A 27752-nucleotide genomic window follows, 5' to 3' on the forward strand; every position below is an offset into this window, starting at 1 on the left:
ACAGGTTACATGTGTGAGAAAAGAGTTATCCAACTGAAAAACTGATTTTTGAAAGCTGAGTAACCGATTACTCAAAATAATTTTTAAGCATCTGTTGGACAGAAAGTTTGAGTAACCGATTACTCAATGTAAAATTCAAATTTCAAGTGGACAGAAAGTTTGAGTAACCCATTACTGAGAGCTGTTGGAAGTGTTTTTCAGATTTCAAAGTGAAAGGTTTTCACTCCAAACGAAATCTCTTCACTCCAAACAACTCATACACTTTCAGAAACCTTCAAAGGGTGTTTGTAAACTCTATATAAAGGCTCTAAACTCTCACACAAACAACAAACACAACTTTCATACAATTTTCTCTCAACTCTAAAAATTCTATATAAAGGCTTTAAACTCTCACACAAACAATATACACAACTTTCATACAATTTTCTCTCAACTCTCAAAAGCTCTCACACTTTTTCTTAGAATTTATCTTTGAACTTTTTGCAACTTGTTCTTAAACTTTCAAGTTAATTTTGCAAAGTTGCTTCACGTGTTTCAAAGACTTTTACAAAGAGTATTATATACTTCTATATATATATTCAGAGTTTGGATTGCAAGTTACATAAGTTTCATACTTGTAAAGGCAATCTGCCATAGTTGAATATTCTTCATTGGTGTAAAAGAATTCTTTCTTTCACGGGGTGTGAAGAGAAAGTGGAATATATTCAATTCTTTCTTTCACGGGGTGTGAAGAGAAAGGGAATTGATTCACTTGGAAAGGGGTTTTCCAAGGGTATAAGAATTAGGGAGTGTGTAAGGTACATAGAGATCTCGGGGTGAGATATTGTAATTACAACTCATAATTCTTAGTGGAAAAATCTCTTGTGCGGCAAGAGTACTGGATGTAACATTCGGTGGACAGGAAGGTGAACCAGTATAAAAACTCCTTGTGTACTCTCTTCTCCTTATCTCTTTCATTTTATTTCCTATTATTTTCTGCATATTGTTCCGCTGCACATTAACTTTGATTTTGCAGAAAAAGTGGCCATTATTTTAAGACAACTAATTCACCCCCCCCCCTCTTAGTTGCACTCTAATACTTACAGTGTTACTCGGAAAATATGTTACCAATGTTAAGAAATTAATGGCCAAGTTCAAAAGACGTGTTACAGGCTAATATTTTGTCCAAGCTAGCAAGCACAAAGAGCCCAGGTAACAACAGATCGATTGTCCAAGGAACAATCCTAAGGCCAAGTGTCATGGGCGTCGAACAAACACAAATCCAAGACGACTGGACCGGCTCAATCATCAGATACTTGTGCAACGGTGACTTGCTAGCGGATCAGAAGGACAAGCAAATATTCCTCAGGTATAGTTCATGGTTCACTATAGTGCAAGGTTGTCTGTATCGTCGAGGGTATTCTACTCTTATGCTTAAATGCATCGGCCCCGGTAGGGCTCAGTATGTCCTCCCAGAAATCCACAGAGGAAGTTATGGTCATCAGCTCGGCTCAGCGTTACTCACCAAGAAGATACTCCGAGCCAGATATTATTCGCCGACCATGGATAAGGATGCCTCTGAGTTCACCAAGAAATGCACGCCCTGCCAACTATTTGCTGACCTCCACAAAGACCCTTCTGAAGACCTGACTACAACAATGACCCCATGGCCATTTTGCAGACGGGGAATGGATATTCTGGGACCATTTCCACCAGCAATCAGACAACTTAAATTTATGATTGTGGCAATCGACTACTTCACTAAGTGGATTGAAACTGAACCCTTATCCAACATCACGATGGCCAACATCCGAAAATTTACTTGGAGAAATATCATAACAAAGTTTGGGATCCCTACTACAATAGTCACCGACAATGGAAGTCAATTTTCTGATCGGAAGTTCAGAGAACTACTGCCATGTCTTCATATCAAACAACACTTTACTTCGGTTAACAAAATCCTCCCCTGTGGGATAAATAGAAGATTACAAGAAACCAAAGAAGCATGGCCAAAACAATTACATCATGTCCTATGGGCTTACTGTACAACTCCTCACTCCACCATCGGGGAATCACCTTTCAACCTTACTTACGGGTCCGAGGCTATGATCCTAGTGGAGATCAGCGACCCCACTTGGCGGACAGTACACTTTGATGAAATGGTCAACTCGACCATCTTGAGAAATAACTTAGATTGGATCTAAAAGAAGAGAGACCGAGCCAGAATCAGAGAGACCGCCGTCAAAAGAAGATCCACCAAAAAATTCAATAGAACGGTGGTACTGCGAGACTTTAACATAGGCAGCATAGTACTCAGAAAGGATGACATCGGAAAAACAAAAGGCAAGCTAGCACCCAATTGGGAAGGGTCATACCGAGTAACCATCAAGACCGGCAAATGGGCCTACAAACTCGAAGAATTAGCAGGGAAACAAATCCCCTATACTTGGAACATGGCAAACCTACGACTATTTTTCGCTTGAAAATGTAAATTAGTGTCAGACCTTTATACAACTGAGAAAAATGATCTAATCAAAGCCCACTTATATGTTAACAAGGTATTATTCAAATGTCTTAGAAGTCCTCTTAGTCGCCAACATCATAACCCTAGAGGCGATGGCCAGTCCCCCCTCTGGCAGTGATTCAATATCCAAACCAAGCCAGGACCAAGTCCTCTTGGTCGCAAACATCATAAACACATAGGCGAGGGCCAGTCCCCCCTCTGGTGGTGATTCAGTATCCAAACTAAGCCAATACCAAGTCATCTTGGTCGCCAAAATCATAACCCCAAAGGCGAGGGCCAGTCCCCCCCTCTAGCAACGATTAAGTATCCAAACCAAGCCAGGACCAAGTCCTCTTGGTCGCCAACATCATAATCCTAGAGGCAAGGGTCAGTCTCCCCTCTGGCGGCAATTTAGTATCCAAACCAAGCCAGGACCAAGTCCTCTTGGTTGCCAACATCATAAACCAAGCAATTGTTACTTAATGGGTATTCCATATTCTCATTCAAGTTAGAGTTCACCGGTTATTATCATTCAAGTTCATCAAAATATTAAATCGAGCAACTGTTACTTAATGGGTATTCCATATTCTCATTCAAGTTAGAATATTAGTTCACCGGTTATTATCATTCAAGTTCAACAAAATATAAAACCGAGCAACTGTAACTTAATAGGTATTCCATATTCTCATTCAAGTTAGAATATCTGTTCACAAGTTATTATCATTCAAGTTCAGCAAAATATTAAACCGAGCAATTGTTACTTAATGGATACTTCATATTCTCATTCAAGTTAGAATATCAGTTCACCGGTTATTATTATTCAAGTTCAGCAAAATATAAAACCAAGCAACTGTTAGTTAATGGGTATTCCATATCCTCATTCAAGTTAGAATATCAGTTCACCGGTTATAATCATTCAAGTTCAGCAAAATATTAAATCGAGCAACTGTTACTTAATGGGTATGCCACATTTTTGTTTAATATCAGTTCACCGGTCAACATGACATTCTCATTATCACTCAAGTCCCATATTCTCATTACTGATTATTCAGCTAATTGATTGGCCGAATAGTTGGATTGTCGATTAAATTATCTGGTCCATTAGTTATCTGAATGATCGATTAGTTGATTTGATTATTCTGGCTAAAAATAACAAATGTAGAAGCCAATTAACATGATAGATAACACAACAAAGTCTTCATTAAAAAAGAGAAATTACAAGGGCCGAAGCAAAATAAAAACAACTATAAACTAATTTCCCCCGCCACCTCTGGCCGGGACTGGGAGAGTAACTGGGCTTTCGTCTTCATCCACAATGAGCTCATCCTCGGGGGTAACCCGAACATCTATCCTAGTCCAAGACCAGTTAGTATCAGGATAAACCAAGCTGACCTAGGCAAGGGTATTATCCCAGCCAGCATTAGTCGCCCTATCAACATCATCCTCCAACTTCAGGTAGGCAGCCTTGAGGTCCTCCAGCTCCTTATGCACCTGGGCATTCTCAGCCTCCGACGTCTTCAACTTGTCCCAAAGTTGAATCCGATCATCTTCACTCATCTGAAACCGATCAGCCAGAGCTAGAGCCTCCCGTTTAGCGCCACCTGCGTCTATCTTGGCCAACATTTCCGCTTCTCGAGCATCCTTCAGCTAAAGGGACACAGTAGAGAGTTGCTCAGCAGCCGAGAGGTTTTGAGCCTCCAAATTCTTCACCACTTCAACATGCTTCTCCTCCAACTTATGAAGCTCGCCCGAATGAAGCTTCTGAAGGTTGATCAAAGCGTTCTCCCCAACCTGGGTGGCAAGCACCCCCTCACCATCAAGATATTTGGTGATAGAAGCCACCATAACCCCAACCTCCCGGGTCCTCCTCAGTAGATCCACTAGGAGTACCCCGTCCATGACATCCTTCACACCCGGGTTGACCAAACCCTCTTCAACAATCTTGGGAATGTTGTAAGTAATCTTAAGGAGGAGGGGGTCAGATTTACCTTTGCCAGATGACTTGCCTGACCTCTGTTTCCCCGACTGTGCACCCTCCTCTTAGGCTGCTTCAGGAGGGCTATCAGGCTCCTTAGTAAGGTCAACCGATTGACCAAAGGCAGATTTAGGAGGCACCACCGTGATAGGGACTAGCCGGTCCACAGCGGCCTCATCCGGCCCACTAGTCTAGGTAGTTTCCCTTCGAGGAGTAGAAGGAGGACCCTCAGCCCGGGTAGGTAGACTCAGCCGGAGACGCTTGCTGCTTTCCGCGTCTTTCCTCTTAGTAGCTGCCCGCTTTAGAAGCCTGCTACGGTCTGCCTGATCCCCCATAGCCGCTGCTGAAAGAAACTAATAAATTTTTTTAGAGAAAAACCAACAAACACAAACAAGATATAGATAGTCGGAAGCATACTGACTACCTCCTCGAAGACTTGGTCACCGTGAACCAGTTTATAGCAAAGGATTGAACGACCCTCTTCAACCTAGGCTAACATCTCATCTTTCGTCGTCCTCTCTTGATCATCCAATTGATCATATGAGAAACCAAAGGAGTTGGCCGGCCTCTGGTGAATCCCCCCATTCCAAGAAAAGGGGAAGATAGGGATGTTGCTAGGACCATATGCCTAGGTATGATGGGTCCTTCGAACCTCGACCTGAAAATAGTCGCCCTTCCAGTTTTTCACAGAATCCTCGAAGGGCAGAAACAGAGCCCATCATTCCAAGATTGAAGGGATGTCCACCCACGACACTCAGCTTGAGCCTCATCTTCATTGGAGCTTTGCGTCACCCGAAACATCAAGAAGAATAACCGGAGTGTGCAAGGCCACTCCATGACCTCATAGAAAAGTTTGAAGGCTCGAATGAAGCCCCATGAGTTGGGGTGCAACTGAGAAGGTGCCACCTGAAGGTGCTGCAACACTTCCGTGTACCACACATCAAAAGGGATTTTCACTCCTATCTGACGGCAGACTTGCTCGTACATGTAGAAACTCCATCTATTCTAAGTCTCAAATAAAATGTCGCGGCATACCCGCTCCTGAGCAGTGGGGGCGTGCCACTAGATATCGTTAGTCGGTCGTATCAGCACCTCTACCGTCGGGCGTACGTCTGAAGGGAAATAGGATGGAGTTCCCCTAACCTCTTGATCGACCTATCAGTAGCGACACTCACTACCCGCCATGTCCTCTAGGATGGTAAACTGATCGGCTGATTAGAAATATTTTGCCCTATAGTAGACCTGTTATTAGAGGAAGTGTCAGAATCCGAACTGGACAAATTATCCAAGATTGGACACCACTTCTCTGAGAAAGACGCCTGGTCAATCAAGGCGGCCCCATGCCTGACCTTTTTCTCCCTTAGATCGTGCAGGAAGGCCAGCAAGGACAGCTGGATAGATCGCCTCCAAGAGGAGCAACTACTAACCGGGGCAGCAACGTGTTGGCCTCATTGATGGTGGCGACGAGTTGCGCTAGTAAAAATGGGTGGAGGTCCGGGTAAGATCTCCACCACATCAGGGCTCGAATCCCCGCCTAACGATGCCATAACTGCCTACAATGTTATTAACAAATCAAAAGAGAAAGAGACAATTACCGAGTTAAGATAAGTAGAAGGTTCTGGAAGAAAATTGAATATCAGATTCAAACAATGCATATGCTCGGCAAGAGACAATTTCTCATAAAGCAAAGTGAAGAAGAATGAAGGAAGGAACCCCTATTTATAGGGAGAAACCCAAGCCCAGACCTCCCAGGGGGCCCAGCCCAAAATGTGCATCCACCCGTTCAAAATCACTCAAGGACAATCCAACGATGACACAGAAACCCAGACAACAAAACTGAAACAAACAGACGCGTCGATCTATCGTTCCAATTTTAGATGAAACGCCAAGTATCCCCCCATGTGTCTGATAAAAACCCTTAGCCATCATGACCTACCCCCTATACCAACCTAAAGAACCTACCCATATTCCATTACACCAAGTCATAATAATTGTTCGAGCCCGGTCATACTAGAGTCCACTAGCTCGGTCACCTCTGACCGACCCAATAAACTAAGGGCAACTGTTCCAGCCCAGTCATACCCCAGACTGCCAACCCCAAAGAGTCTACTAGCTCGGTCACCTTTGACCGACCCAATAGACCGGAGGCAACTATTCCAGCCCGGTCATACCCGGGCCTCTAACCTCAAAAGAATATATTAGCTCGACATCCTCGGGCTGTCCCCTTTTACCCGAGTATCCGTACAATACTCTGCATATCCCCGTCGTTCGCCTAAGATGAATCCACCCACGACAGATGCAATAAATGCTCCCGACGTGACATTAACACCTCTGACACGTTATTTAATGCACTTTTGACATAACATTTAATCCACCACTGACTCGCCATCAGTGTCAGGCCACAGACCACCTGTCACGCCGCCTAAACATTCTACTTGCCCCTGACAAATCAACAAGGGTAGATCTGCAGGTCAAGTAGTACATCCCTCGTACCCGTTAGATGATGGCCAATGACCAGATGTCGTCTCAGCACTTCCTAAGTTCTATAAATAGAAGAGACCACACATGAAGTATAATTAATTCTCATCCTCTCATTTATTGCTACACTTATTACTCTAATTTCTCTCTTATTTACTCATCTTCTCTCTCTAGAATACTCTACTGACTTGATCATCGGAGAACCTTTTCAGGTATCTCCCTGACAAGCCCAGAAGATCATCTGACCAAGTTATCTGTTTTCCTGCATTACACCAAACATACTCTTCTGGCCATCCATCTTCAACTTTCGACCATTCATCCTCAGCTTTCAATCATCCACTCTTAACACTAAAGAACACTTTCCAACCCTTATACTAGCATACCTCATATACTATGTGACATAAATATGAAAGAATCTAATTATCAAGTAGTTCATGACATGTTTGTGAGATTCTAACCACGTAGCTTTTCTGATTAATGTGCCAAAAAATCTTCATCCATGTGAAATTACTAGCTAGCTTATCAATTTCCCTCATCAATACTAAGCTTATCAATTTCTCCTCATCAATACTAAGCTTATCAATTCTCCTCATCAATACTAAGCTTATCAATTCTCCCTCATCAATACTAATAATGCAATGATATTGTTTTGTTTAAATATGTTTTTAGTAGTTGAATATATATATATATATTTTAGTCCTTGATTATTTGTTTTTAATCTTTATCAATAATATGTTAACATTGCAATTGGTGAACACGTCTTCACAAAGGATTAAAACTAAAAATTCGAAATATACAATAACCAAAACCTAAAATTATAAAATACAGAGACAAATTAAAATTCCATATATTTTGAAAGACCACAAATATGTTTGTCATTTTGTTGGAGAGTAACACCATTGAATGACCTCATGGTCCTTGAGAAATTTATGGTTTAGAATTACTCGCACTTAAATTTTGCACAGCACATTGTACTGTATGTAAAAAACCTGAGCCATTCCTGTTGTCTGAAACACGATTTTATGTCACATTGGTTTAAACTCGCCCAGGCAAGACAATAAACTTCAAAGTCTCCACTTCCAATGTTTCCAATACTGAAGAACGCTAATTACTTCAAAACTCAAAGAGCCCATGGACAGACCGGGACAAGATCACCCGTCTCGAATGATGTCTATCCCAAATAAATCAAAATACTACTTTTTATTATTTTTGTTTTTTAAATTCTTATTTTATTTATGTGTCAATATGTGATTGACTTGAAATAGAAAATGAGACATCGTTAAGAACATGTAATCTTTATCCCAGAAAAATCCAATACATCAATTTGTAAAAGCATTCTTAAAAATTAATATAGGTCTTAGATATTTTTTTATAAGAAAAAAATAATAAATCCTAATAATTATATGAAAAATAATATATATTATAATATTTTATTTATTAATAATTAATTTACGAATTACATATATTAATTTTATAATTTTATGTATTTTAAATGATGGTATATAATAGTAATAATTTGGGGAATTCATGCACACTAGAAAAAGAAGACTTGTAGCGTTGACCTGACAACCATGCAGAAACTGCACGTACTGTGACTGACCCACTAGTGAGGCTGTCCATGCATGTTTCCTCATTCGCCACTCTTATCAATAGCTCACACGCATTCACTCTTCTAAGAAATCACAATTCAAGTACTATTCACTTTCCACTCCTAATTATAAAGTTGCAATATATCACATAAACATTTATTAAACATTATCTTATTATTGAGTAATAACTGATAATAATCATTGTGGTCCAAATAATCAAACAAGCGAAATTAAGCGAAATTCCGGGTGATAAAAGCATGGATTGGAATTAAGAATCACCAATATGATAATAATAATCATGTTCTAATATGAAATTCATGAGCCATGCACTATATTCTATACCTATAACTATGCATGTTTATACCAAAATTATAATTTTTACTACTCATTAAGTAGTTTTAAATTTTATTTAAAAAGACAAACAAATATGCGTGCAACCCCATTTTATCAATATATAAACACGCTAATATATACTATCCCAAAGTTTGACATCCCTCCATCACATAAATAATGTATATATTATCATGGTAAAAAATCTATTATACCATGCAGAAGTTATTTTCTCAATTATTTTTCTCATTTTCCTTGCTTATATTTATCTTTATTACTTCCCACCAAACTAGGGCATTCACCATAAATTCTTAACACCCTTTATATCATTTTTGTCTTTCTCCCACAACACTCACGATATTATTCATAATCACTACCAAACCATGGCTTTCAAGATCAAGAATGTACCTTCTTTCATCGTCTTCCTCCTCTTCCTCTTCTTCTTCACCACCGTGAACTCCGACGCCGGTGGCAACTGGGTACAACTCCACCGCAGCATAGGCATCTCCGCCATGCACATGCAAGTCCTCCGCGACAACAAGGTAATCATCTTCGACCGCACAGACTTCGGCCCTTCCAACCTCTCTCTCCCCAATGGACGCTGTCGTTTTAACCCTCGAGACATGGCTTTGAAACTCGACTGCACCGCCCACTCCATCCTCTACGACCTCACCACCAACACCTTCCGCCCCTTAACCCTCCAAACCGACGCATGGTGCTCCTCCGGCGCTGCCACCACCGACGGAACCCTAATCCAAACCGGCGGATTCAACGACGGTTACAACAAGCTCAGAACCTTCACCCCGTGCCCCGAACACAACCTCTGCGATTGGATCGAGCTTCAAGAACAGAACCTCACCACGGCGCGGTGGTACGCTTCGAATCAAATTCTCCCCGACGGTCGAATCATTGTAGTTGGTGGTCGTTCTGCGTTCAGTTACGAGTTCGTTCCGAAGAGTTACCAAAACGACAAGTCGTTTTATTACTTGAGATTCTTGAGAGTTACGCGAGATTCAAATCCTGGTGAAGAGAATAATCTTTACCCCTTCTTGCATCTTTTACCAGACGGTAACTTATTCATCTTCGCGAACCGAAGGTCAATTCTCTTTGACTTTTACCGGAACCGGGTGGTGAAGGAGTACCCGGTTATACCTGGTGAAGAGAAAAGAAACTACCCTAGTACAGGTTCTTCTGTTTTGTTACCATTGAATCTCACCGGCTTGAACGGTACTCGATTACCTGAAGCGGAGGTCATGGTTTGTGGTGGAGCATTCCCTGGAGCGTTTAATTTCGCGAATAGGAAGAAGGTTTTCTTGGAAGCTTCTAGAACTTGTGGGAGAATTCGGGTAACCGACCCGGAACCTGAATGGGTTATGGAACTTATGCCGATGCCACGTGTCATGCCGGATATGTTGTTGCTACCGAATGGGAATGTGATTATTTTGAATGGGGCGAGGAATGGAACTGCAGGGTGGGAGAATGCAGCGAACCCGGTTTTTAATCCGGTTTTGTATAAACCCGGTTCAAGGAGGTTCGAGTTATTAGCTCCAGCGAATACTCCACGAATGTATCATTCTTCTGCGGTGTTGTTGCCAGATGGCAGAATATTAGTGGGTGGGAGTAACCCGCACCGGATTTATGATTTTCGCGCGTACCCGTACCCGACTGAGTTAAGTTTAGATGCTTATTACCCGGATTATATGGGACCCGAATTTGTGCCATTTCGGCCTTCGATTATTGCGGTGGAGGCTGCTCTCAATACGGCGTCGTATAATGGGACTTTTTCGGTTACGTTTTCGTTGCAAGAGTTTCGTGGAAGGGTTAGTGTGGCGCTGGTGGCGCCGTCATTCACGACGCATTCTTTTGCGATGAACCAGCGGGTGGTGGTGCTGGCTGTGACGGAGGTTGATGAGGTGGCACAGGGTGCTTATAAGGTTACGGCGCGTGGGGCACTTTCGCCTACGGTGGCCCCACCTGGGTACTACATGCTTTATATTGTCCACGCTGGAATACCCAGTGTTGCTGTTTGGGTTCAGGTTAAGTGAATCATGTAGTCTCAGTGAGTGTAGTTTTGAGTTTTAGATATTAGATACCAACCATTCTTTTGAGCTCTATGATGAGTTTGATCTCATGTAAAAATTTTGGCTTCCCCTCTTTATGTTATGGGAATTCTTTGTTATAATTTAACTGATCAATCAGTTTTTGGTAATTCTCATTTACCATTCACCTATGCTTTTTCCTTCTTACTTTACATTTTTTGCTGTATATATATAAATATTATGTACTTAAGTTTCTTAAGCTGACCAGGCATCAACCCATTTAATTATTACAGTAGTTTTTGGATGCCCTAAGAGTATTTGCTTAGAGTTAAAAGATGAAAACATTGATTAGAAACCTAAAATACATATTGATGATATAATATCCTAGCCTTGACAGGAGGCCTTCAATGTTCACTTAAGATAAATGCAACTGAGTGAATTTTAGACTATAATTTATTCCTCATCGCGCTATAGAGGACTTTCCTCTATGTTTAAGATAGATGCTTGTGCTGAATCTTACCCACCATGCCCTAATTCTTTTTTATTTGGCAACAATATTGTTTTATGATGAAGTGACTCCCTATGATATAGGGAGCAACATGAAAACCATGAAAACACTGTGTTATTGTGAAAAAATAAAATCGGTATGATTTATTGTTCTCACCAATTTTATATGAGAACTGTCTTATTTTAATGACTCTCTACCTATATATATTACTACCTCAATTAATGTGATAGGACCAGGTTGTATGAGATGATTTCTAACTAGGGCATGCTGTAACAAAGGAAATTTGATGACCCAACAACATTGAAAGGATATCATGGACATGGTTCCGGTGAATAATCATGGAGGTGGGAGAAATTGATTGTTTTATGAATAATTATGGTGTTGCTATCACAATTTTTTGTCTAGCGGATAAACCCTCCTATGAAAATTTGAGATTCTATATTGACCAAAATCACCTGAAGAAATTCATTGATTACCGTACTCCCAAAACTTCCACTAATCCACTATTTTCGTATTGTTCTCTTTTTTGGTGTATACGGTTCTCCTGCCGATAACTGAAAACTAATTCCTTTAGCATTGTTCTAAAAAAAATACATGAGAAAAAAGAAAATTAGAAAATAATAAATACACAAAAGAACCTCAATCATACTCAATAAAGTTATTAAATATAGTATTTTTTGTATGATCCAATATAGTATTTTTCTGTCACTTTCATCATAGAAGTAGCAAAGATTTATAAAGTAGAAACAATATTAAAGCAACACGAAACAATATCATGTTGTAAATGAAGCAACTCTACATTTAAAATACAAAAAACATAAACAACTCGATCCAACCCATTAAAGCAAGACAATAATGAAATGACTACATTCTATGTCATCAAGGGTTACATAATTTTTAGGAAATAAATTATTCATTACATTATAAACGAATCTGAATGCATGATTTGGTCACTATCAAAATTTAATAGAACAAATAAAACAAGTCCACCATTCAGCATCAATAACTCTATAAATGAACAAATGGTTGCTATCACTTAATCAAATTGTATTACTACCAAACAACAACAGATACTATTCTTATTAAAAGAATAGTAAATACTACTATTCTTAGAAACATAATTTACATTAAAAGGAAATGAAAGTGAACATAGAAAATTAGTGAAAGCAAACAAAAAAATCATCATTTGATCATGTCAACCATTACCATAGAACCACTCTTCTATCATTGCCACATAAAAACAACACAAATCAGAATTTACAGTTCAAAACCAAAACCATTCATACCTTTGTTTCTGCATTGTTCTTCTTCAAACATCAACATTTCAAATGCTTCCTCCTTCTATAGTTTCAGGCAACCCAACAGGTTTAACTCTGTTGCAGTTGCAGCTTCTTCAATAGACACAACTTCTACCCTTCAATGTTCTCATGATGATGATGATGCCTTCTTTACCAAGTCTTTCCCAATCAACCAAATCCAAATGGTCTCAATTCTCAACTATCAACTTTGCTTCCACACACAAACATATACATATTTACAGAATTTTAAATTGCGGTAACGGTTACTGCTATTCTGATCATTGTGACCGCTGCGATATGGATTGTGATAGTTGCGGTGTGAATTATTTTATGATTGAAAAAATATTTTTGAATTTGATGTTGCGTGATGGGGCGTGATGCAGTTCACAATGCAGTATGATGCAGTTAGGTTGCAGCTCGATGCGGTTGCATCATTGTAATTCAGAATCACACTGCAATTGTAGTGTGATGCGGTTGTGGCGGTCACCACAACCGCAATATTGCGGTCGCATCAGGCCGTCTACAATTTAAATCACTATATAATGTATGTAAATGTTGAAGGGAAAGTTTGGATTTTTTTGTATTTGAAGGAACATGTTTGATTTTAAGGGTGTGTGTTTTTTTCCTTTGTAGAAATAAAAAGGTTGAAACTTCTGAATCAGAGTAATCAATTTTGTTATTGTATATTTTTTGGGGTCATGACGTTTTCTTTTGTTTTTCACTGCTTCATGAGGAATCAAACAGACTAGAAACAGTATCAATTCTCAAACATCAATAAATCTCAATGTTTACACTTTTATAAAGGAACAAACACCAGTATATGAAATAGAAAATATCTATTTTCTTAACTTTTTTTGTTGTTCATAGCTTTTTAATGATGTTTTGTATGTACCGAAACATGTTTTTATGTTTTGGGATTGTTGCACTGCAGGTGGAGGGAAAGATTACTGTGAGATTAGAACAAGGAAAGGATTTGAGGAATTGGGAGCGTAGGGTGGGTTGCAATCTAATTGGAAAATGGATTCTTCATTGGGGAGTTTCTCATGTTGATGATGTTGGAAGGTACAACATGTTAAACAAAAATGTTTGTGAAGTATCTTTCCTTTTGATTTTGAGATATCATGTTATTTAACTTTAATTTATGTTATCATTTTAAGAGCTAAATCATAATGCTAGTGACCATTATAGAGTTTTTATAATGGTGATGTAAGCTTGATTATGCAGGGAATGGGATCAACCACCTCGTAATATGATACCCCCTGAATCTGTTCTGATAAAGGTGTGAACTTTGGCTTTATATTTTCTGATATGGCACATGTTCATTATTTCCATGCAAAAAGTTTGATTTCCGAAGTGAAAATTTCAGGACCATGCAATTGAGACACCCTTGAAGAAGTCATTTTTTTCTGATGAAGGAGATACATTTCATGAAGTTCGGATTGATCTTAAACCTATCAATGAAATTTCAGCAATTAATTTTGTTCTCAAGGTATGTTTTGAACAACTAGAAGTTGAGAATGGCAGTTCTTGGTAGTGTTGAAACATCCCTTTTATGATTTCTCTATGCCTTCCAATTTGGATGATCCGGTAATTGATTCAGGATGAGGAAACAGGAGTTTGGTATCAAAACAAGGGAAGGGATTTCAAGGTTCCTTTGCTCGACTTCATTAAGGAGGATACTAATATAATTGGACCTAAAGAAGGCCTTAGTTTATGGCCAGGTTTTTGAAATCATTACACATCATGATTAATTTACTTTTAGAGTAAAGCTTATTTTGTCTCTCTTCTTATTGTTCCAAGAGTGCTAAATAAATCATAATCCTGTAATAGACCATGATTCATGATACTATTTCCTCACTGATAGGGACTTTGGGGCAGATATCTAACACACTCCACAAGTCAGATGCAAAAGTTCACAAAGGTCAATATAACAGCAGTGACTCCAGAGATCCAAAACAAGAAAATAGTGAACTAGAAGGTTTTTGTGTAGAAATGCCTATTACAAAGAAGGTTTCTATCAACAACTCTGTCAGTATCTCCATTAAGAAATGCTATGAGTCTTGGGCAGTCAAGAATATTTTATATTTTGAGACGGATCTACCTGGAGATATTGTACTTCACTGGGGAGTTTGCCGGGATGATTCAAGAAGGTGGGAAGTTCCGCCTGCTCCTCATCCTCCGGAAACAGTCGCATTTGAAGACAGAGCTTTGAGAACTCAACTACAGGTTCAAGATTTCAAGTAACCTTTCGTTCATGATTTTTTTACTCGATCTCCTTCTTCTCTTTTCCTTTGAAGAGTTGAAGAATGTTAGTGTTTTTTCAATCAGGACATAGACATATATTGTAGTTAAATGTTTTTCAGTATTACATATTATATTTACTAATCCATTCTGATTTTTGCAGCCAAGAGACAGTGGAAATGGATCTTCAGTACTGATCACTTTAGGAGAAGAATTTTCAGGATTTATTTTTGTTCTTAAGCAAAATGAAAATGCTTGGTTCAAGTACATGGGAAATGACTTTTACATCCCCCTCTCAAGTTCCGGAAGAGAGGGCCAGTCAGAAGATGTGCATAGGGGAGTTAGTGAAGAGGCAAGTCAGGAGAGTTCTTTTTTTGCATTTACTGAAGGAATAGTCAATGAAATAAGGAATTTGGTGACAGATATATCCTCTGAGAAGTGCCGAAAGCGAAAATCCAAAGAAGCAAAAGAGAGCATCCTTCAAGAAATTGAAAGACTGGCTGCTGAAGCCTTTAATTTCTTCAGAAGCTCCGTCCCGACTTTCTCAGAGGAGGCTGCTGTGGGATATGAGGCTTCTATGGAATCAGAGACGTCGACTCCTGATCCAAAAGTATGCTCAGGGACAGGAACAGGATATGAAATAGTATGTCAAGGGTTTAACTGGGAATCTCATAAATCTGGAAGATGGTACCGGGAGCTTAAAGAGAAAGCTTCGGAACTGGCATCACTTGGTTGCACTGTGGTTTGGTTACCACCACCTACAGAATCTGTTTCACCTGAAGGGTACATGCCAAAGGATTTATATAACTTAAATTCCAGGTACTAGATTAAAATTTTATATAATGATTTTATAGTTGTTGGGGTCAAGTTTATTTGAATATTTAAATAGATGGCCCAGTATTTGGCAAATTCTTACATTCAAAAGCATATACCATATATTGGAGTTACAAAATATTATCATTACTCATTAACTTGAGTATCAGGAAGCATGCTTTTATCTACTGATTTATATAATACTTGAGAAAATATTTAAGAAAAAACTTCAATTTCAAAGGATGGATAACATTCTTAACAACGTCATTAAAAGGAACCTGTGCATGTGAATTTTCAGATACGGAAACATTGATGAACTTAAGGATTTGGTCAAAACATTTCATGAAGTTGGGATCAAAACTCTAGGAGATGCTGTTCTAAATCACCGCTGTGCTCATTATCAGAATCAGAATGGTATTTGGAACATGTTTGGAGGCCTTCTCAATTGGGATGATCAGGCAGTTGTTGCTGATGATCCGCATTTTCAGGTTTGTTTGTGAAGGTTTACATACATGTTTTGTTCTTTGCTCTTTCATGCTATCAATAATGACCTTAATCCTAAAACAGAATCATATAGGTTCTACATTCTTTACAATTTAACATAGCTAGTATATACTGTGATACTATTATCTATGTCTAAATCTGGATTTCACAATGGATACCTCTCCTGCAATACAGGGTAGGGGAAACAAGAGTAGTGGAGATAATTTTCATGCTGCTCCAAACATTGATCATTCACAGGAATTTGTGAGAAAGGATCTCAAAGAATGGTTATGCTGGTTGAGGTGGATATTTTAGACCCTACTTTTCTTTTACCTTAATATTAAGATAAAATGTTTTTGTGAGAGAAAAATGCATCGAACCAGTTCAGTAGATCAAATATTCTAATCATATTGTATCCGCCTATCCGGGGTCATAGGAGGGGGTGCACAATGGAGCCAATTATTGACAACACTTGACAGTATTCTAAACTTGTGCATAGATGTTTCTGTCTTGCTGATGATTCCATATGAACAACCTATACATTTACTTTAAAGTCAGTCTAATAATGTAGATTTAATTTGTGTCACATTTCATATTGGCTTAATGCACTATACACTTACACTGAAGTTGATGGGTATGGAAGAATTTCTCGAAATATAACAGACTAGAAAATAGCTGCTTCCTATAGCTGCATTAAGGTTAAGAATGAGAATTTCTTGGGGGGTGAAACTGTCATGCCTGGGATCAGGTCTTAGGTAGTTCCTCCATCTTAGCCTGTGGCTCTTATCTTACTGCATATGTTCAGCCCTGCAAACAAAATCATGAAAATGAAAGAGTAAGCCTTAAAAGGGATGGTCCATGGCTCAGTGTATGAAGCTCCCGCCTAGTGGAATTTGCAGATGGTAGATGTTTGCAGTCTTACCATGGAACGGAGAAACCTTACTATTGCGCCCAGACTCACCCTCTAATAAAGAGTAAACATTAACCATATAAAATTAGATGTCTTAATTCCAATTTCAGTATAGGAAAGGATTGAGGAAAACCTGCTTTCTCAGGATTCCAAAGGCTCATTTTCACATCGGTCTGTACAGAAAGGAGGTCTTCTCATTTTTGAAAGAGGGAGAGAAAATCAGAAATGAATGTGAAGGATTGAATGAATTATGCAATGGTGATGCAATATGCATTCAAGGGTCTTTCACTTAAAATTAGTGAAAAATGGCTCATAAAACAGATTTGTATTGTCCAATATTTCTTTTATGGAAGCTAAGCTGAATACCATTACAGAAATAGAAGCTTTTGAGGAGACTCTTTCATATACACACCAATTCATCTCAGATCACTTGTACAGTTGTACCTTTAGTACATTGTTGCCTAATACCTTATGTTGGGTATATTCAAGTGTGAAGTTCCACATTGGATAGGATTAGATGAGTGGAAGAGTTTATAAGATGAAAAGACCTATGCAACCATTGTTTTATGGTTTGGTTCAAGACGCGGTAACTCACTTATAAGTGGGTCTTCACTCTCTCATGACTCGATAGCGAAGAGTTTCCAGTGGTCAGAGCTCCTCGGTTGTGGGTCCCCACAAGCAGTATTAGAACCAACGGTTTGGCTGGGGCATGGTAGATCTAAGAGGGAGCGATCTGGTAAAGTGATGTGATACTCACACTTAACTCATCCAAGTGTAAAGTTCTACATTATATAGGATGAGATGAGGGGAATAGTTTGTAAGTGGAAAATACACATGAAACCATTGTTTTAAGCCCGATAACAATGAGTCTCACCGGTGGTCAGAGCTCCCCGGTGTGGGTCCCCAACAGTTTCATACTATGTTTCTGAAACTCTTAATTATTTGGAAGCTATAATTAGTTTTTTTGTGTCTGTTGGATAGAGTAGTATATTTTTCTAATACTGGTTTTCAGGGAAGAAGTTGGGTATGATGGTTGGAGGCTTGACTTTGCCAGAGGATTTTCGGGAGGTTATGTAAAGGAATACCTGGATGCAAGTGAACCTTACTTTTCTGTAGGAGAGTACTGGGATTCCCTGAGTTATACAAATGGTGAAATGGATCATAATCAAGATGCTCATAGGCAGAGAATAGTTGACTGGATCACTGCCACCAATGGTACTTCTGGTGCATTTGATGTTACAACAAAAGGGATTCTTCACTCTGTAAGCTCTATCCCTCACTTTTTCTAGCATTCATTCAAATTTACATATTCCGTTGTACCTCTTACATGGCATAAAAGTTTGACATCAATTGTGTTTGGAACTATTACTAGTCTTATCTATTTGTTGGAGCTTATCTATTTCTTGATTTTTTATTTATAATTAACTTCACTCATAGTGTTAATACTTCTGATGAAAGAAGTTCATACTCAGCGTTGTTAAGCTGCTTTCTGACATGCCCATATTTTTTCAAATAGAAGAACATATTGTGACTTAATTATATCTATTATATACCAAATAGAAAGAATTAACATCAACTTTTCATGAGGTTTCTTGGTCATAACTCTATACTTGTCAGATGCCATATTAGATATCTTCTGGATGTTTCAGAAAGATGCAACTTTCCTGAAACAAACAACCTTACATTAGCCTCTTAAGTAATTTTTTCCAGTTAAGACATACTAGACCTCTAAGGAAACACAAACATGAATGATGTTAATTTGGATGATTGTTTTGTCCCAGGTTGTCTATTTAGTCTTTAATTTTGAAGAGTTAAAATGTTCTCCATGTAGGCATTAGAAAGATGTGAATATTGGCGATTGTCAGATCAGCAGGGAAAACCCCCTGGCGTTATTGGATGGTGGCCATCTCGTGCTGTTACCTTTATAGAGAATCATGACACAGGTTCCACCCAGGTTTGAACTTACTCTTTCTAAAATATCATAATATAGCTTGACATTTTTGTCCTAACTTGAATTTGATTGGAAGAGTGTATTCTCAATGATTTCATGAAGAGAACGGACTCCAATTCTGCTTAGTATATCATTATGAATAATACCAGTGGAAAATTAGAGATTTCCAAATTAGCATTTTCCTTAGAGTTTCTTCAGATTGTCTATTTAGATTTATATATCAGCATGTAATGTAATAGACTAGTTGTGTGAGTATAAGCTTTTGGTATATTTTTCTGTATAGAGAAATAATGGCTTATACATGATATGATAGAAGTTTTAGTTACTGATGTAGTATAGATTATAAGTGAACGTCAGATAACAAATGCTTAGGAGCTGTTCTATGATTGAGCAAAAGTTAGAATTATAACAGTTGAATATAGATAGCAGTTATAACCGATAACCTCTTCTTCCCGGAATCCATTTTGTTATACTGTTCATATATGATAGAAGCTTCAAATACCGTTTACATTATATAAAATTTCTCTGTTACTTGTACTTGAAGGGTCACTGGAGATTTCCCATTGGAAAAGAAATGCAAGGATATGCATACATCCTTACTCACCCAGGAACCCCATCAGTGTTCTATGACCACATTTTCTCTCATTATGAAACTGAAATAGAAAAACTTATATCTCTCAGGAAGAGGAACAAAATCCACTGCAGGAGTATAGTAAGTATCAGAATATTGCCCTGTATACTAAATACTAGTATTGTCTAGCTTTTGTTTTCTAACGAGTACGAATAAGAAGCTTTTTCTTAGCATTTCAAATAAAATTAATTTGCTCTCAACTTATACTAGCGTTGTCCTTAAAATGCATCTGAAAACAAGCATGTAATTTTTCTTCTTCTTGTTTGATGTGGAAACTAATACCATATATCCATATTAACATTTTCGCGATTTTCTTAATCGATTTGTGAAGATTTTCTTTAGAGATGAGCATTTAGTGATAAATCTTGATATTGTTGGAGCACTAACCTTTCTTTCTTCATATATGCTTAAGGTTCAAATTAGTAAGGCAGAAAGGGATGTCTATGCAGCCATCATGGACGAAAAAATTGCAATGAAAATCGGACCTGGTGATTTTAAACCTCCTAGTGGCTCCCAAAAATGGTGTTTAGCTATTGAGGGAAGAGACTATAAGATTTGGGAGGCATCATAATCTCATTCATTAATACTACTCATTAGTTATCTTAATTGTATATATAGTCCCTTGTAAATTCTCCTTAGTGAAAATCTAATTCCCTTCCTTAGAAGCAATTAAGTTTATATACTCAAGAATAAGAAGTTGTATTCAAATTGTGATATGGTTGGCTCCAATTAAAGTCAGTTGTACCATGCTATTGCTTTATGTACATAAGCATATAGCCATAGGAAAATTTCCAGCAATATGCAAAGCTCATATGGAACTTGAAAAACGTTGAAGCCTTAAATCAGGAAATTAGTTGTATCATACTCTATATTTATATGGTTATAATGCAATCATATTATATTATGTTTACATGGTATGAGTTGTATCATATTTATTAAATATCATATGTACATACTATAGTTTAAATGCAAAGAATGTATCCAATTTTTTTAGCAGGCTGAGTATATATAAAAATGGCAATGTACAAGTGCACAATAAATTTCTGAGTTCTAGTTATTCAATTTTTTACCTATTTATACTATTTCATGAATGAATACTAGAAGACAAGACAAAGCATGACTTAATATCAGATATCAAATGATAATTGAATACAATCTGGATAATCTTAGTTCTTTTTAAGTTACGTATAGTAAAGCATTTTTTGCAGATTTTGACTTGGAAGCATGTGGATTTGTTAGTATTTTACATATTTTGATAATAAGGCATTGTAACACATTTTGATTTGTAAGAATTAGTCTGCAGTATAGTTCATGAATTAAGAAGCTTTTTAAATTAATTCTCATTCTTTAAATTAATTGTGAATTTATTTTTCGATCATTTTTCTGATACCTGAACGAAAATCCCATCAATTTATGAACTTTCGCTTTTCTTAATTTTAATCATAGACCAGATCTGATATTGCACTGATCTGAGATATGTTTCATGTTTTATGTAATTTTGTATGGCGAGGCCCAAAAAAAGCTGCACAAAAGCTGAAATTCAAATTTTTTCCGAAGGTATTTCTCACCGGATATAAAAAAAAATCACTTTTATTTAAGCCTAAACAAATGTTCCTTTAATTAGTTTCATGCATCATTAGAAGAGTGTTAAACCCTCAAAGTGACACCATCTTCCTCTTCCAACATTTGCATTCACAGGTTCTCCTCTTCATTCTATAATAACCTATTTTCATTCAAACCCATTTATCAATATCTCTCTCTTCATTATCTCTATTTCTCTCTATCATTTCTAACTTTCAAAACCAACACTCTTTTTTTCTATTAATGATTTTTCATTCGTTTTAATTGCTCATGATTTTTTTAATTTTTATTTGTATTGCGTCACGAGCTTAATTTTCACTCCATGATTCTCTTCTTCGTTAATTTTTTTATTATTATGTGTTTTGGGTTTTGCCTTTAATGTGTTTGATGAATTGCCTGAGAAGAAGAGTCTGATCTAGAATATGTCCCACTGTGAAAATTTCTTCATTTATTTGCTTAATAATGGAATCTTACTGAGATTTTCATGTCCAAGGGTTTACGCTGAGAAATCGGATCGGGATAGCTATAGGTTTAAACATGTGCTGCTTACTAACTAAAATGCCTGTTTGAAGTTTCTTTGGAGGCTTTTTGTGAGATTGTAGACAAGAATTTTATAATTTTTAAGTCTCCTATATATACTAGAGCTGTGGAGACTTCTAGGCTATCTCACCTAATTGCTCCGCTGCAGAACTCAATGCTCTGTTTTTAAGTCTTCGCCTTATGTTTGGTTGGATGTTTACTATTGTCTGATGCTATTTCCTCTGTTTTTCTTTTTATTGTTTTGCCTTCCTTTTGGCTGGCTAGTTACTCTGTTCTTTTCAATCTGTGAACTCTCTGCTTATCAATGAAATCTGGTGTTTTTAACACCTTATAAAAAAATGTTTAGTGTTACTTTAAGAAACTAAATGCTTAGTGGTTGATAGTTCTATGGCTTTTCATATGACGATAAAGTGCATCTTAATTCTAGAGTAGTGGATAGTAAATAATCTCTTTATATTTCCTAATTACTTTTTTTCTAACAGTACATGCTTAATCAACAACCTTAATCATTGAAGCTCAATTTAGTCCTAAGGTTACTCACACGCCTTAGACTACCACAGTTACAAAACTATTGCCTATAACAAAGAGAATGGTTTTTCTGGATAAGGCAATGGTTTTCAGCCATTGTTGAAAGTAGAAAATGTTGTAGTGTCTTATATTATTTAGAAAAGGCTTCATAGGACAACGTATTCTGAGTTTTGTATTTAGCAATATTTCTCATTATTTTCACACACCTAAACGCAACTAAGATTCGTTGTTTTGTACTTTTGTTTCAGAAATTGAAACTCCAATCGTGAATTGCCTGTGACTCTGAGAGTGTAATCGTATAACATGGTCAGATTCCTTTCTTTGAATTTAACACATCGTTCTATGATTTCTAAAATTCACTTATTTTTTGTTCTCGTGTTTGATTCCAGGCTACTCTTGCTGATTCTTTTCTTGCTGACCTTGATGAACTCTCTGATAATGAAGCTGAAATTCCTGTGAGTTTTTTTAACCATCAATTTCTCATAATTGAGCCCGAGCCTCCGCGTAACCGTAAAGTTGTCTGTTTGTAAGTTGAGTTTTAGACTAGATGGAAATAAAATGGAAAGCTTCAAAGTCATCTCAGAAGTGTGTTTCATTGCTCTCGAGTCTATTCATTCCTTCCATTACCTTCCATAAATCAACTCGCAAACAAACCCTTAGGTGTTCGCGAATTGGGTTTTTGAAGGGGAATGAAGGAAAATGGAATGTTTCAGAGCCACGTAATACACTTGTGAGATTGCGCCTTTTATTTCCTTTCCTTCCCCATCCGAAACACACCCTTAGTGACCGCGACGTCATGGATTTATACCCTGCTCGGGGATAAGACTGCTTATGTATACCTTCCCGATACTTACTAGATAGGGGTCTCGTTCTCTGAGCCGTCCCTTTTTAATTAATTTGTGGTAATTGGTAAGTGATTTTGGTTTCATTTTTTCCTCTTTAGGAGGATAACAATGTCGATACTGCGGATATGGAAGAAGATATTGATGGAGACTTGGCCGACCTTGAAAACCTCAACTATGATGACTTAGACAGTGTTTCCAAGTTGCAGAAAACTCAGAGATACATTGATATCATGCAGGTTAGTTAGTAATCATTTATTTTTTAAGTACCGTTAAATTTATGTTATGCACTTGTGGTTATGTTGCAATTACTTAACTTTTGTCACTGCAATCACGGTTGTGCAAAAATGTTCGAGTTTATACTTTATAGACACATTTATCGGTAAGGGTTCCAATTCATTTAGGGTTTGTTTGCGAGTTGTTTTTGGAAGTGGATGAAGAGAAGGGAAAGGTTTGAGAGCCCATTCACAAGTATATATCATGGTTCCTAAGTCTTCATTTTTCATTCCTTTCCTTCTAAAGACCAACTCGAAAATAGACCATTAGGTGTATATTGGAATGTAAATTATGACTATATTATTCGTTATGGCAGAAAGTGGAAGAAGCGCTTCAAACGGGTTCAAATGTTTCTATTCAGGGAGTAGGCTTAGAAGATGATCCTGAATACCAATTGATTGTGGAATGCAATGCACTGTCAGTGGATATCGAGAATGAAATTGTTATTATCCACAATTTTATTCGTGACAAGTATCGCTTGAAATTTCCAGAGCTTGAGTCGCTGGTGCACCATCCAATTGACTATGCACGTGTTGTTAAGAAGATAGGGAATGAAATGGATCTGACGCTTGTTGATCTAGAAGGGCTTTTACCCTCGGCTATTATCATGGTTGTCTCAGTTACAGCATCGACCACAACTGGCAAACCACTTCCTGAAGAAGTTCTTGGTAAGACAGTTGATGCCTGTGATCGAGCTCTTGAACTTGATTCAGCAAAGAAGAAAGTTCTTGATTTTGTTGAGAGCAGAATGGGGTACATTGCACCCAATGTTTCTGCTATAGTTGGGAGTGCTGTTGCAGCCAAACTCATGGGGACAGCTGGTGGTCTAACAGCTCTTGCAAAGATGCCTGCTTGTAATGTTCAGCTACTTGGTGCCAAGAAAAAGAATCTTGCTGGGTTCTCCACTGCGACATCTCAATTTCGTGTAGGTTACATTGAGCAAACAGAAATATTTCAGACTACTCCTCCTCCTCTGAGGATGCGAGCATGTCGGCTCTTGGCTGCAAAGTCTACACTAGCAGCACGAGTAGATTCAATACGTGGGGATCCATCTGGGAACACTGGAAGGCTTTTCAAGGATGAGATCCTTAAAAAAATTGAGAAGTGGCAGGAGCCCCCTCCTGCTAAGCAACCCAAACCACTTCCAGTTCCTGATTCTGAGCCTAAAAAGAAGAGAGGTGGTCGTCGTCTTAGGAAGATGAAGGAAAGGTTAGTGTAGTTTTAATTTGTTGCATGTACTGATTTTTCAGGTCGGAGTGTTGTGGGTATATTTTCTGTCTTTTTGGTTCATGACCCTGTAATTCTTATGTCAGGTATGCTATAACAGACATGAGGAAGTTAGCCAACAGGATGCAATTTGGAATCCCTGAAGAGAGCTCTTTAGGTAATCTTTTCAGATTTCACTTGTCCATATCTGATTTACATTTTCAATAAAATGTTTTGCCTTTTGATTATAAGTTGATTCTATATTTACTATGTTGAATTCATAAGGATTGTATGGAAAGAGAAAATAGAACATATCTTTAGGTAACTGCGATTTTGATTAACAGTGATGTTGTGGTACAAAATGCCAACCTTTGTACTCTTATTACACTAGTAATCTAGGTTGAAGCACAAGTGTAGGTGTAATAGAAGTTTAAAACTAGTTCAAGCTAGCTAAATAGCTCTTCTGACAGATCATGCCTCTTACTCCTGATATTGTGTATGTCCTTTTTTCTTATATTTTTTTATACTTTTGCCTTATAGGGGATGGTTTGGGTGAGGGTTATGGAATGCTTGGTCAAGCTGGCAGTGGCAAGCTTCGTGTGTCAGCTGGTCAAAGCAAACTTGCTGCAAAAGTTGCGAAGAAGTAAGTCTTTGTTTATGCCCTTGGTTGAGTTAGTTCTAAATCTCATATTACTTTCTAGTTATTTACTTATGTTGCTAGACGCTGAATCATCATTCCTGTCTCAAATGTACTATTTATGTAACTGTTAATTAATAATGAGAATTTTTATGATTTCTAAGATTCAAGGAAAAACATTATGGCAGCAGTGGTGCTACATCTGGTTTGACTTCAAGTCTTGCATTTACACCAGTGCAGGTTAGCATCACTTATTACTGTGTGTAGATTATCTCCAGTTCTTTAGCACCATAACTACTGTAAAATTGTTAAGTGTTGCACAAAAAGTTGTTATTGGAAGTGGATAATGGAAATATTATAGAGTGCAAGAAGCTAAAAATGGAAACGTTATAGAGCATGAGATGCTAAAAATGGAAATTTAGGGACTGAAATCAGTGGGTTACTTCTCCACTGATACTGCGACCCATCTACAAGACACGATGGTCAAACAGATATCGAGGTGTTTGACCATTACAGAAGTTGGGAGAAGAAGTATTTGATATGACATGGCTTTGCCATGCATATAGTTTCATATTCTTCCTGGGTTGCTTCAACACAACTCATCTATTTCCTGGCCTTTATTTACTTTTATGTCTACCCACTTTTTAGCAATATATCTTTGGCCGAACCTGGATAACATTCTATTTACTGGAAATCATCATTAATTTGATATTTATAGTACCTATGTTATCTGCAAAATAGCAAGAGAGGGTGTTGAGTTGCTGGTTCTTGTTGTGCTTTTGATCTGCCTTCTTTTAGTGAACATGGTATTCCCAACTGAGGATTCAATTCAATGAACTTATAGTTATTTGGTTGATGCCGATAGAATAGAAGGATCTATAGACCTATGTATATCTACTAGTAGTTCTCATTAAATTGAGTCTAAAAGGCCAGTCCAGCGCACGAGGTCCCACTTAGTGAGGTCTGGGGAGAGTAGATGCATGAACCTTACCACCCCGAAGGGGAGAGGCTGTTTTCATGGTCACTAAGCAGCAACCTTATCGTTGAGTTTGAAAGTGGAAATATGTGTTTTTTGCTTGAGATATCATTAGATCATGAAACACAGCTTCTAATCAATCAGGCAAGAATTGAATCCTAAACATAATATTTTTTGCATTTTGAACTCCCTTTTTTTTCCAAATAGAGACTAAGAAAAAACAGTGTCAAGTGTTCACCTTGTGCTTGTGGTTGAAATATCAGACATTGCTCGACCTTGTTGTGGTGGTAGGTATTAGGTAAGGCACCTTTACCACAATATGCTATGGATGGTTATGTTATTTCTCTTTTTTTTTAATAAAAGAACATATATAAAGATGGAAGAGAACATTTACTTTATTTTATTAAGTGCACCTTTTCTGACCAAAATAAGTCAGTGCATGACTCTGTAGGCTCTCATATTCATGTCTATATTTTTGTCCTCATTTTTTTTAAATGCATGGCTATTTCAATTTGCTTCCACAGTATAATTTAGAACAACATATAAATGAACTGTTTCTTATTAATCAGTATAGTAATCACTCAAATGATATTTAGCATGAATGATGAAATATTTGGTTTTGAACTTGGTGCTTTTTAGCACAATAACTCAAGTTAACTTTATTGAAGTTTTGCATTCTTATTAAAAAAATTGCAGGGAATTGAGCTGACAAATCCACAGGCGCATGCACACCAACTTGGTAGTGGAACTCAAAGCACCTATTTCTCTGAAACAGGAACATTTTCAAAGATCAAGAGGACTTGAAAACCATGCACCAATACAAATTCTTGTCCTGGCTCCTGAATTATTGGTGGGACATAACAGGAAATTGTTAATGCTGATGACGATGGGTATTGCTGGATAAGTTATTTAATGTTCTCTGAATTATGTGGGGAGCTTGTTTCTTCTCCATGAACACAGTGTAGACTTTTCCTTGTACATGACTATCTGCTTTATATTAGGTACCTTTTCAGCAGTAATATAGGAACAATGATCAATGTATACCTTTTTCATTGGGGTGGCTTGAGAACACAGTGGCAAATTAGAAATTTAGAAACTTTAAAACATGTTCTTAATCATAATTTATTATAACAGTTGCTGATAAACTTTGGCGAAAAGAGGATGGAATCCTGTTTGATATATCTTTGCCATAGATTAAAAGAAAAGCAAACTTTGATGAATGACTTAGGGAAATGAAACATCATTTTATTGAAATGCTCTGTTTCATTAATCAGCAAAAGTTAGAATGGGAAATCATTTAGTTTGCTTAGTTTGCCCAGCCGTCAGAAAACTCGACCCCATTGATGCTTAATTTTGTGTTTTGTGTTCTAAAAGTATATTGTGCTTAGTCTATCTGTGTTTTCATTTTGAATTGTGTATCTTACTTTTCTAGTTTATA

General features: G+C 37.6%; 3 protein-coding genes across 4 annotated transcripts; all 3 read left to right on the plus strand.

Moving 5' to 3' along the window:
• Positions 9145–11027, plus strand: LOC109359534 (aldehyde oxidase GLOX). The gene has a single exon (XM_019604236.1). It carries the CDS (start codon positions 9238–9240, stop codon positions 10897–10899), a length of 1662 nt encoding a protein of 553 aa, XP_019459781.1. The 5' UTR covers positions 9145–9237; the 3' UTR covers positions 10900–11027.
• On the plus strand, positions 12568–20720 carry LOC109360725 (alpha-amylase 3, chloroplastic-like). Of its 2 annotated transcripts, none has more exons than XM_019605793.1 (13): positions 12568–12884; positions 13631–13761; positions 13924–13978; positions 14066–14188; positions 14300–14420; positions 14564–14925; positions 15104–15759; positions 16052–16241; positions 16432–16538; positions 18159–18408; positions 18978–19100; positions 19642–19809; positions 20141–20720. In XM_019605793.1, exons 1-13 carry the CDS (start codon positions 12594–12596, stop codon positions 20297–20299), a joined length of 2736 nt encoding a protein of 911 aa, XP_019461338.1. In that variant the 5' UTR covers positions 12568–12593; the 3' UTR covers positions 20300–20720. The 2 variants fall into 2 exon arrangements, with proteins under 2 accessions (XP_019461338.1, XP_019461339.1); XM_019605794.1 differs by having other exon boundaries at positions 12677–12766.
• LOC109360727 (U4/U6 small nuclear ribonucleoprotein Prp31 homolog) lies at positions 21370–27537 on the plus strand. The gene is made up of 9 exons (XM_019605795.1): positions 21370–21426; positions 22626–22683; positions 22767–22832; positions 23321–23458; positions 23812–24704; positions 24809–24879; positions 25242–25344; positions 25503–25578; positions 27011–27537. The coding sequence occupies exons 2-9, from the start codon at positions 22681–22683 to the stop codon at positions 27116–27118; spliced, it is 1458 nt and encodes a 485-aa protein (XP_019461340.1). The 5' UTR covers positions 21370–21426; positions 22626–22680; the 3' UTR covers positions 27119–27537.

Source organism: Lupinus angustifolius, chromosome LG11 (genome assembly GCF_001865875.1).
Source record: "Lupinus angustifolius cultivar Tanjil chromosome LG11, LupAngTanjil_v1.0, whole genome shotgun sequence".
NCBI classification, from domain to species: Eukaryota; Viridiplantae; Streptophyta; class Magnoliopsida; order Fabales; family Fabaceae; genus Lupinus; species Lupinus angustifolius.

What these genes read in the sequence shown, in the direction of transcription:
- LOC109359534 (XM_019604236.1), top strand. Translation starts at nt 9,238, where the DNA reads ATGGCTTTCAAGATCAAGAATGTACCTTCTTTCATCGTCTTCCTCCTC.
- LOC109360727 (XM_019605795.1), top strand. An exon ending in GATACATTGATATCATGCAG is followed by an intron (nt 23,459 to 23,811) that starts GTTAGTTAGTAA and finishes TCGTTATGGCAG; the next exon opens with AAAGTGGAAGAAGCGCTTCA. An exon ending in CCCTGAAGAGAGCTCTTTAG is followed by an intron (nt 24,880 to 25,241) that starts GTAATCTTTTCA and finishes TTTGCCTTATAG; the next exon opens with GGGATGGTTTGGGTGAGGGT.
- LOC109360725 (XM_019605793.1), top strand. Translation starts at nt 12,594, where the DNA reads ATGTCAACCATTACCATAGAACCACTCTTCTATCATTGCCACATAAAA. An exon ending in AGGCCTTAGTTTATGGCCAG is followed by an intron (nt 14,421 to 14,563) that starts GTTTTTGAAATC and finishes CCTCACTGATAG; the next exon opens with GGACTTTGGGGCAGATATCT. An exon ending in TTATATAACTTAAATTCCAG is followed by an intron (nt 15,760 to 16,051) that starts GTACTAGATTAA and finishes GTGAATTTTCAG; the next exon opens with ATACGGAAACATTGATGAAC.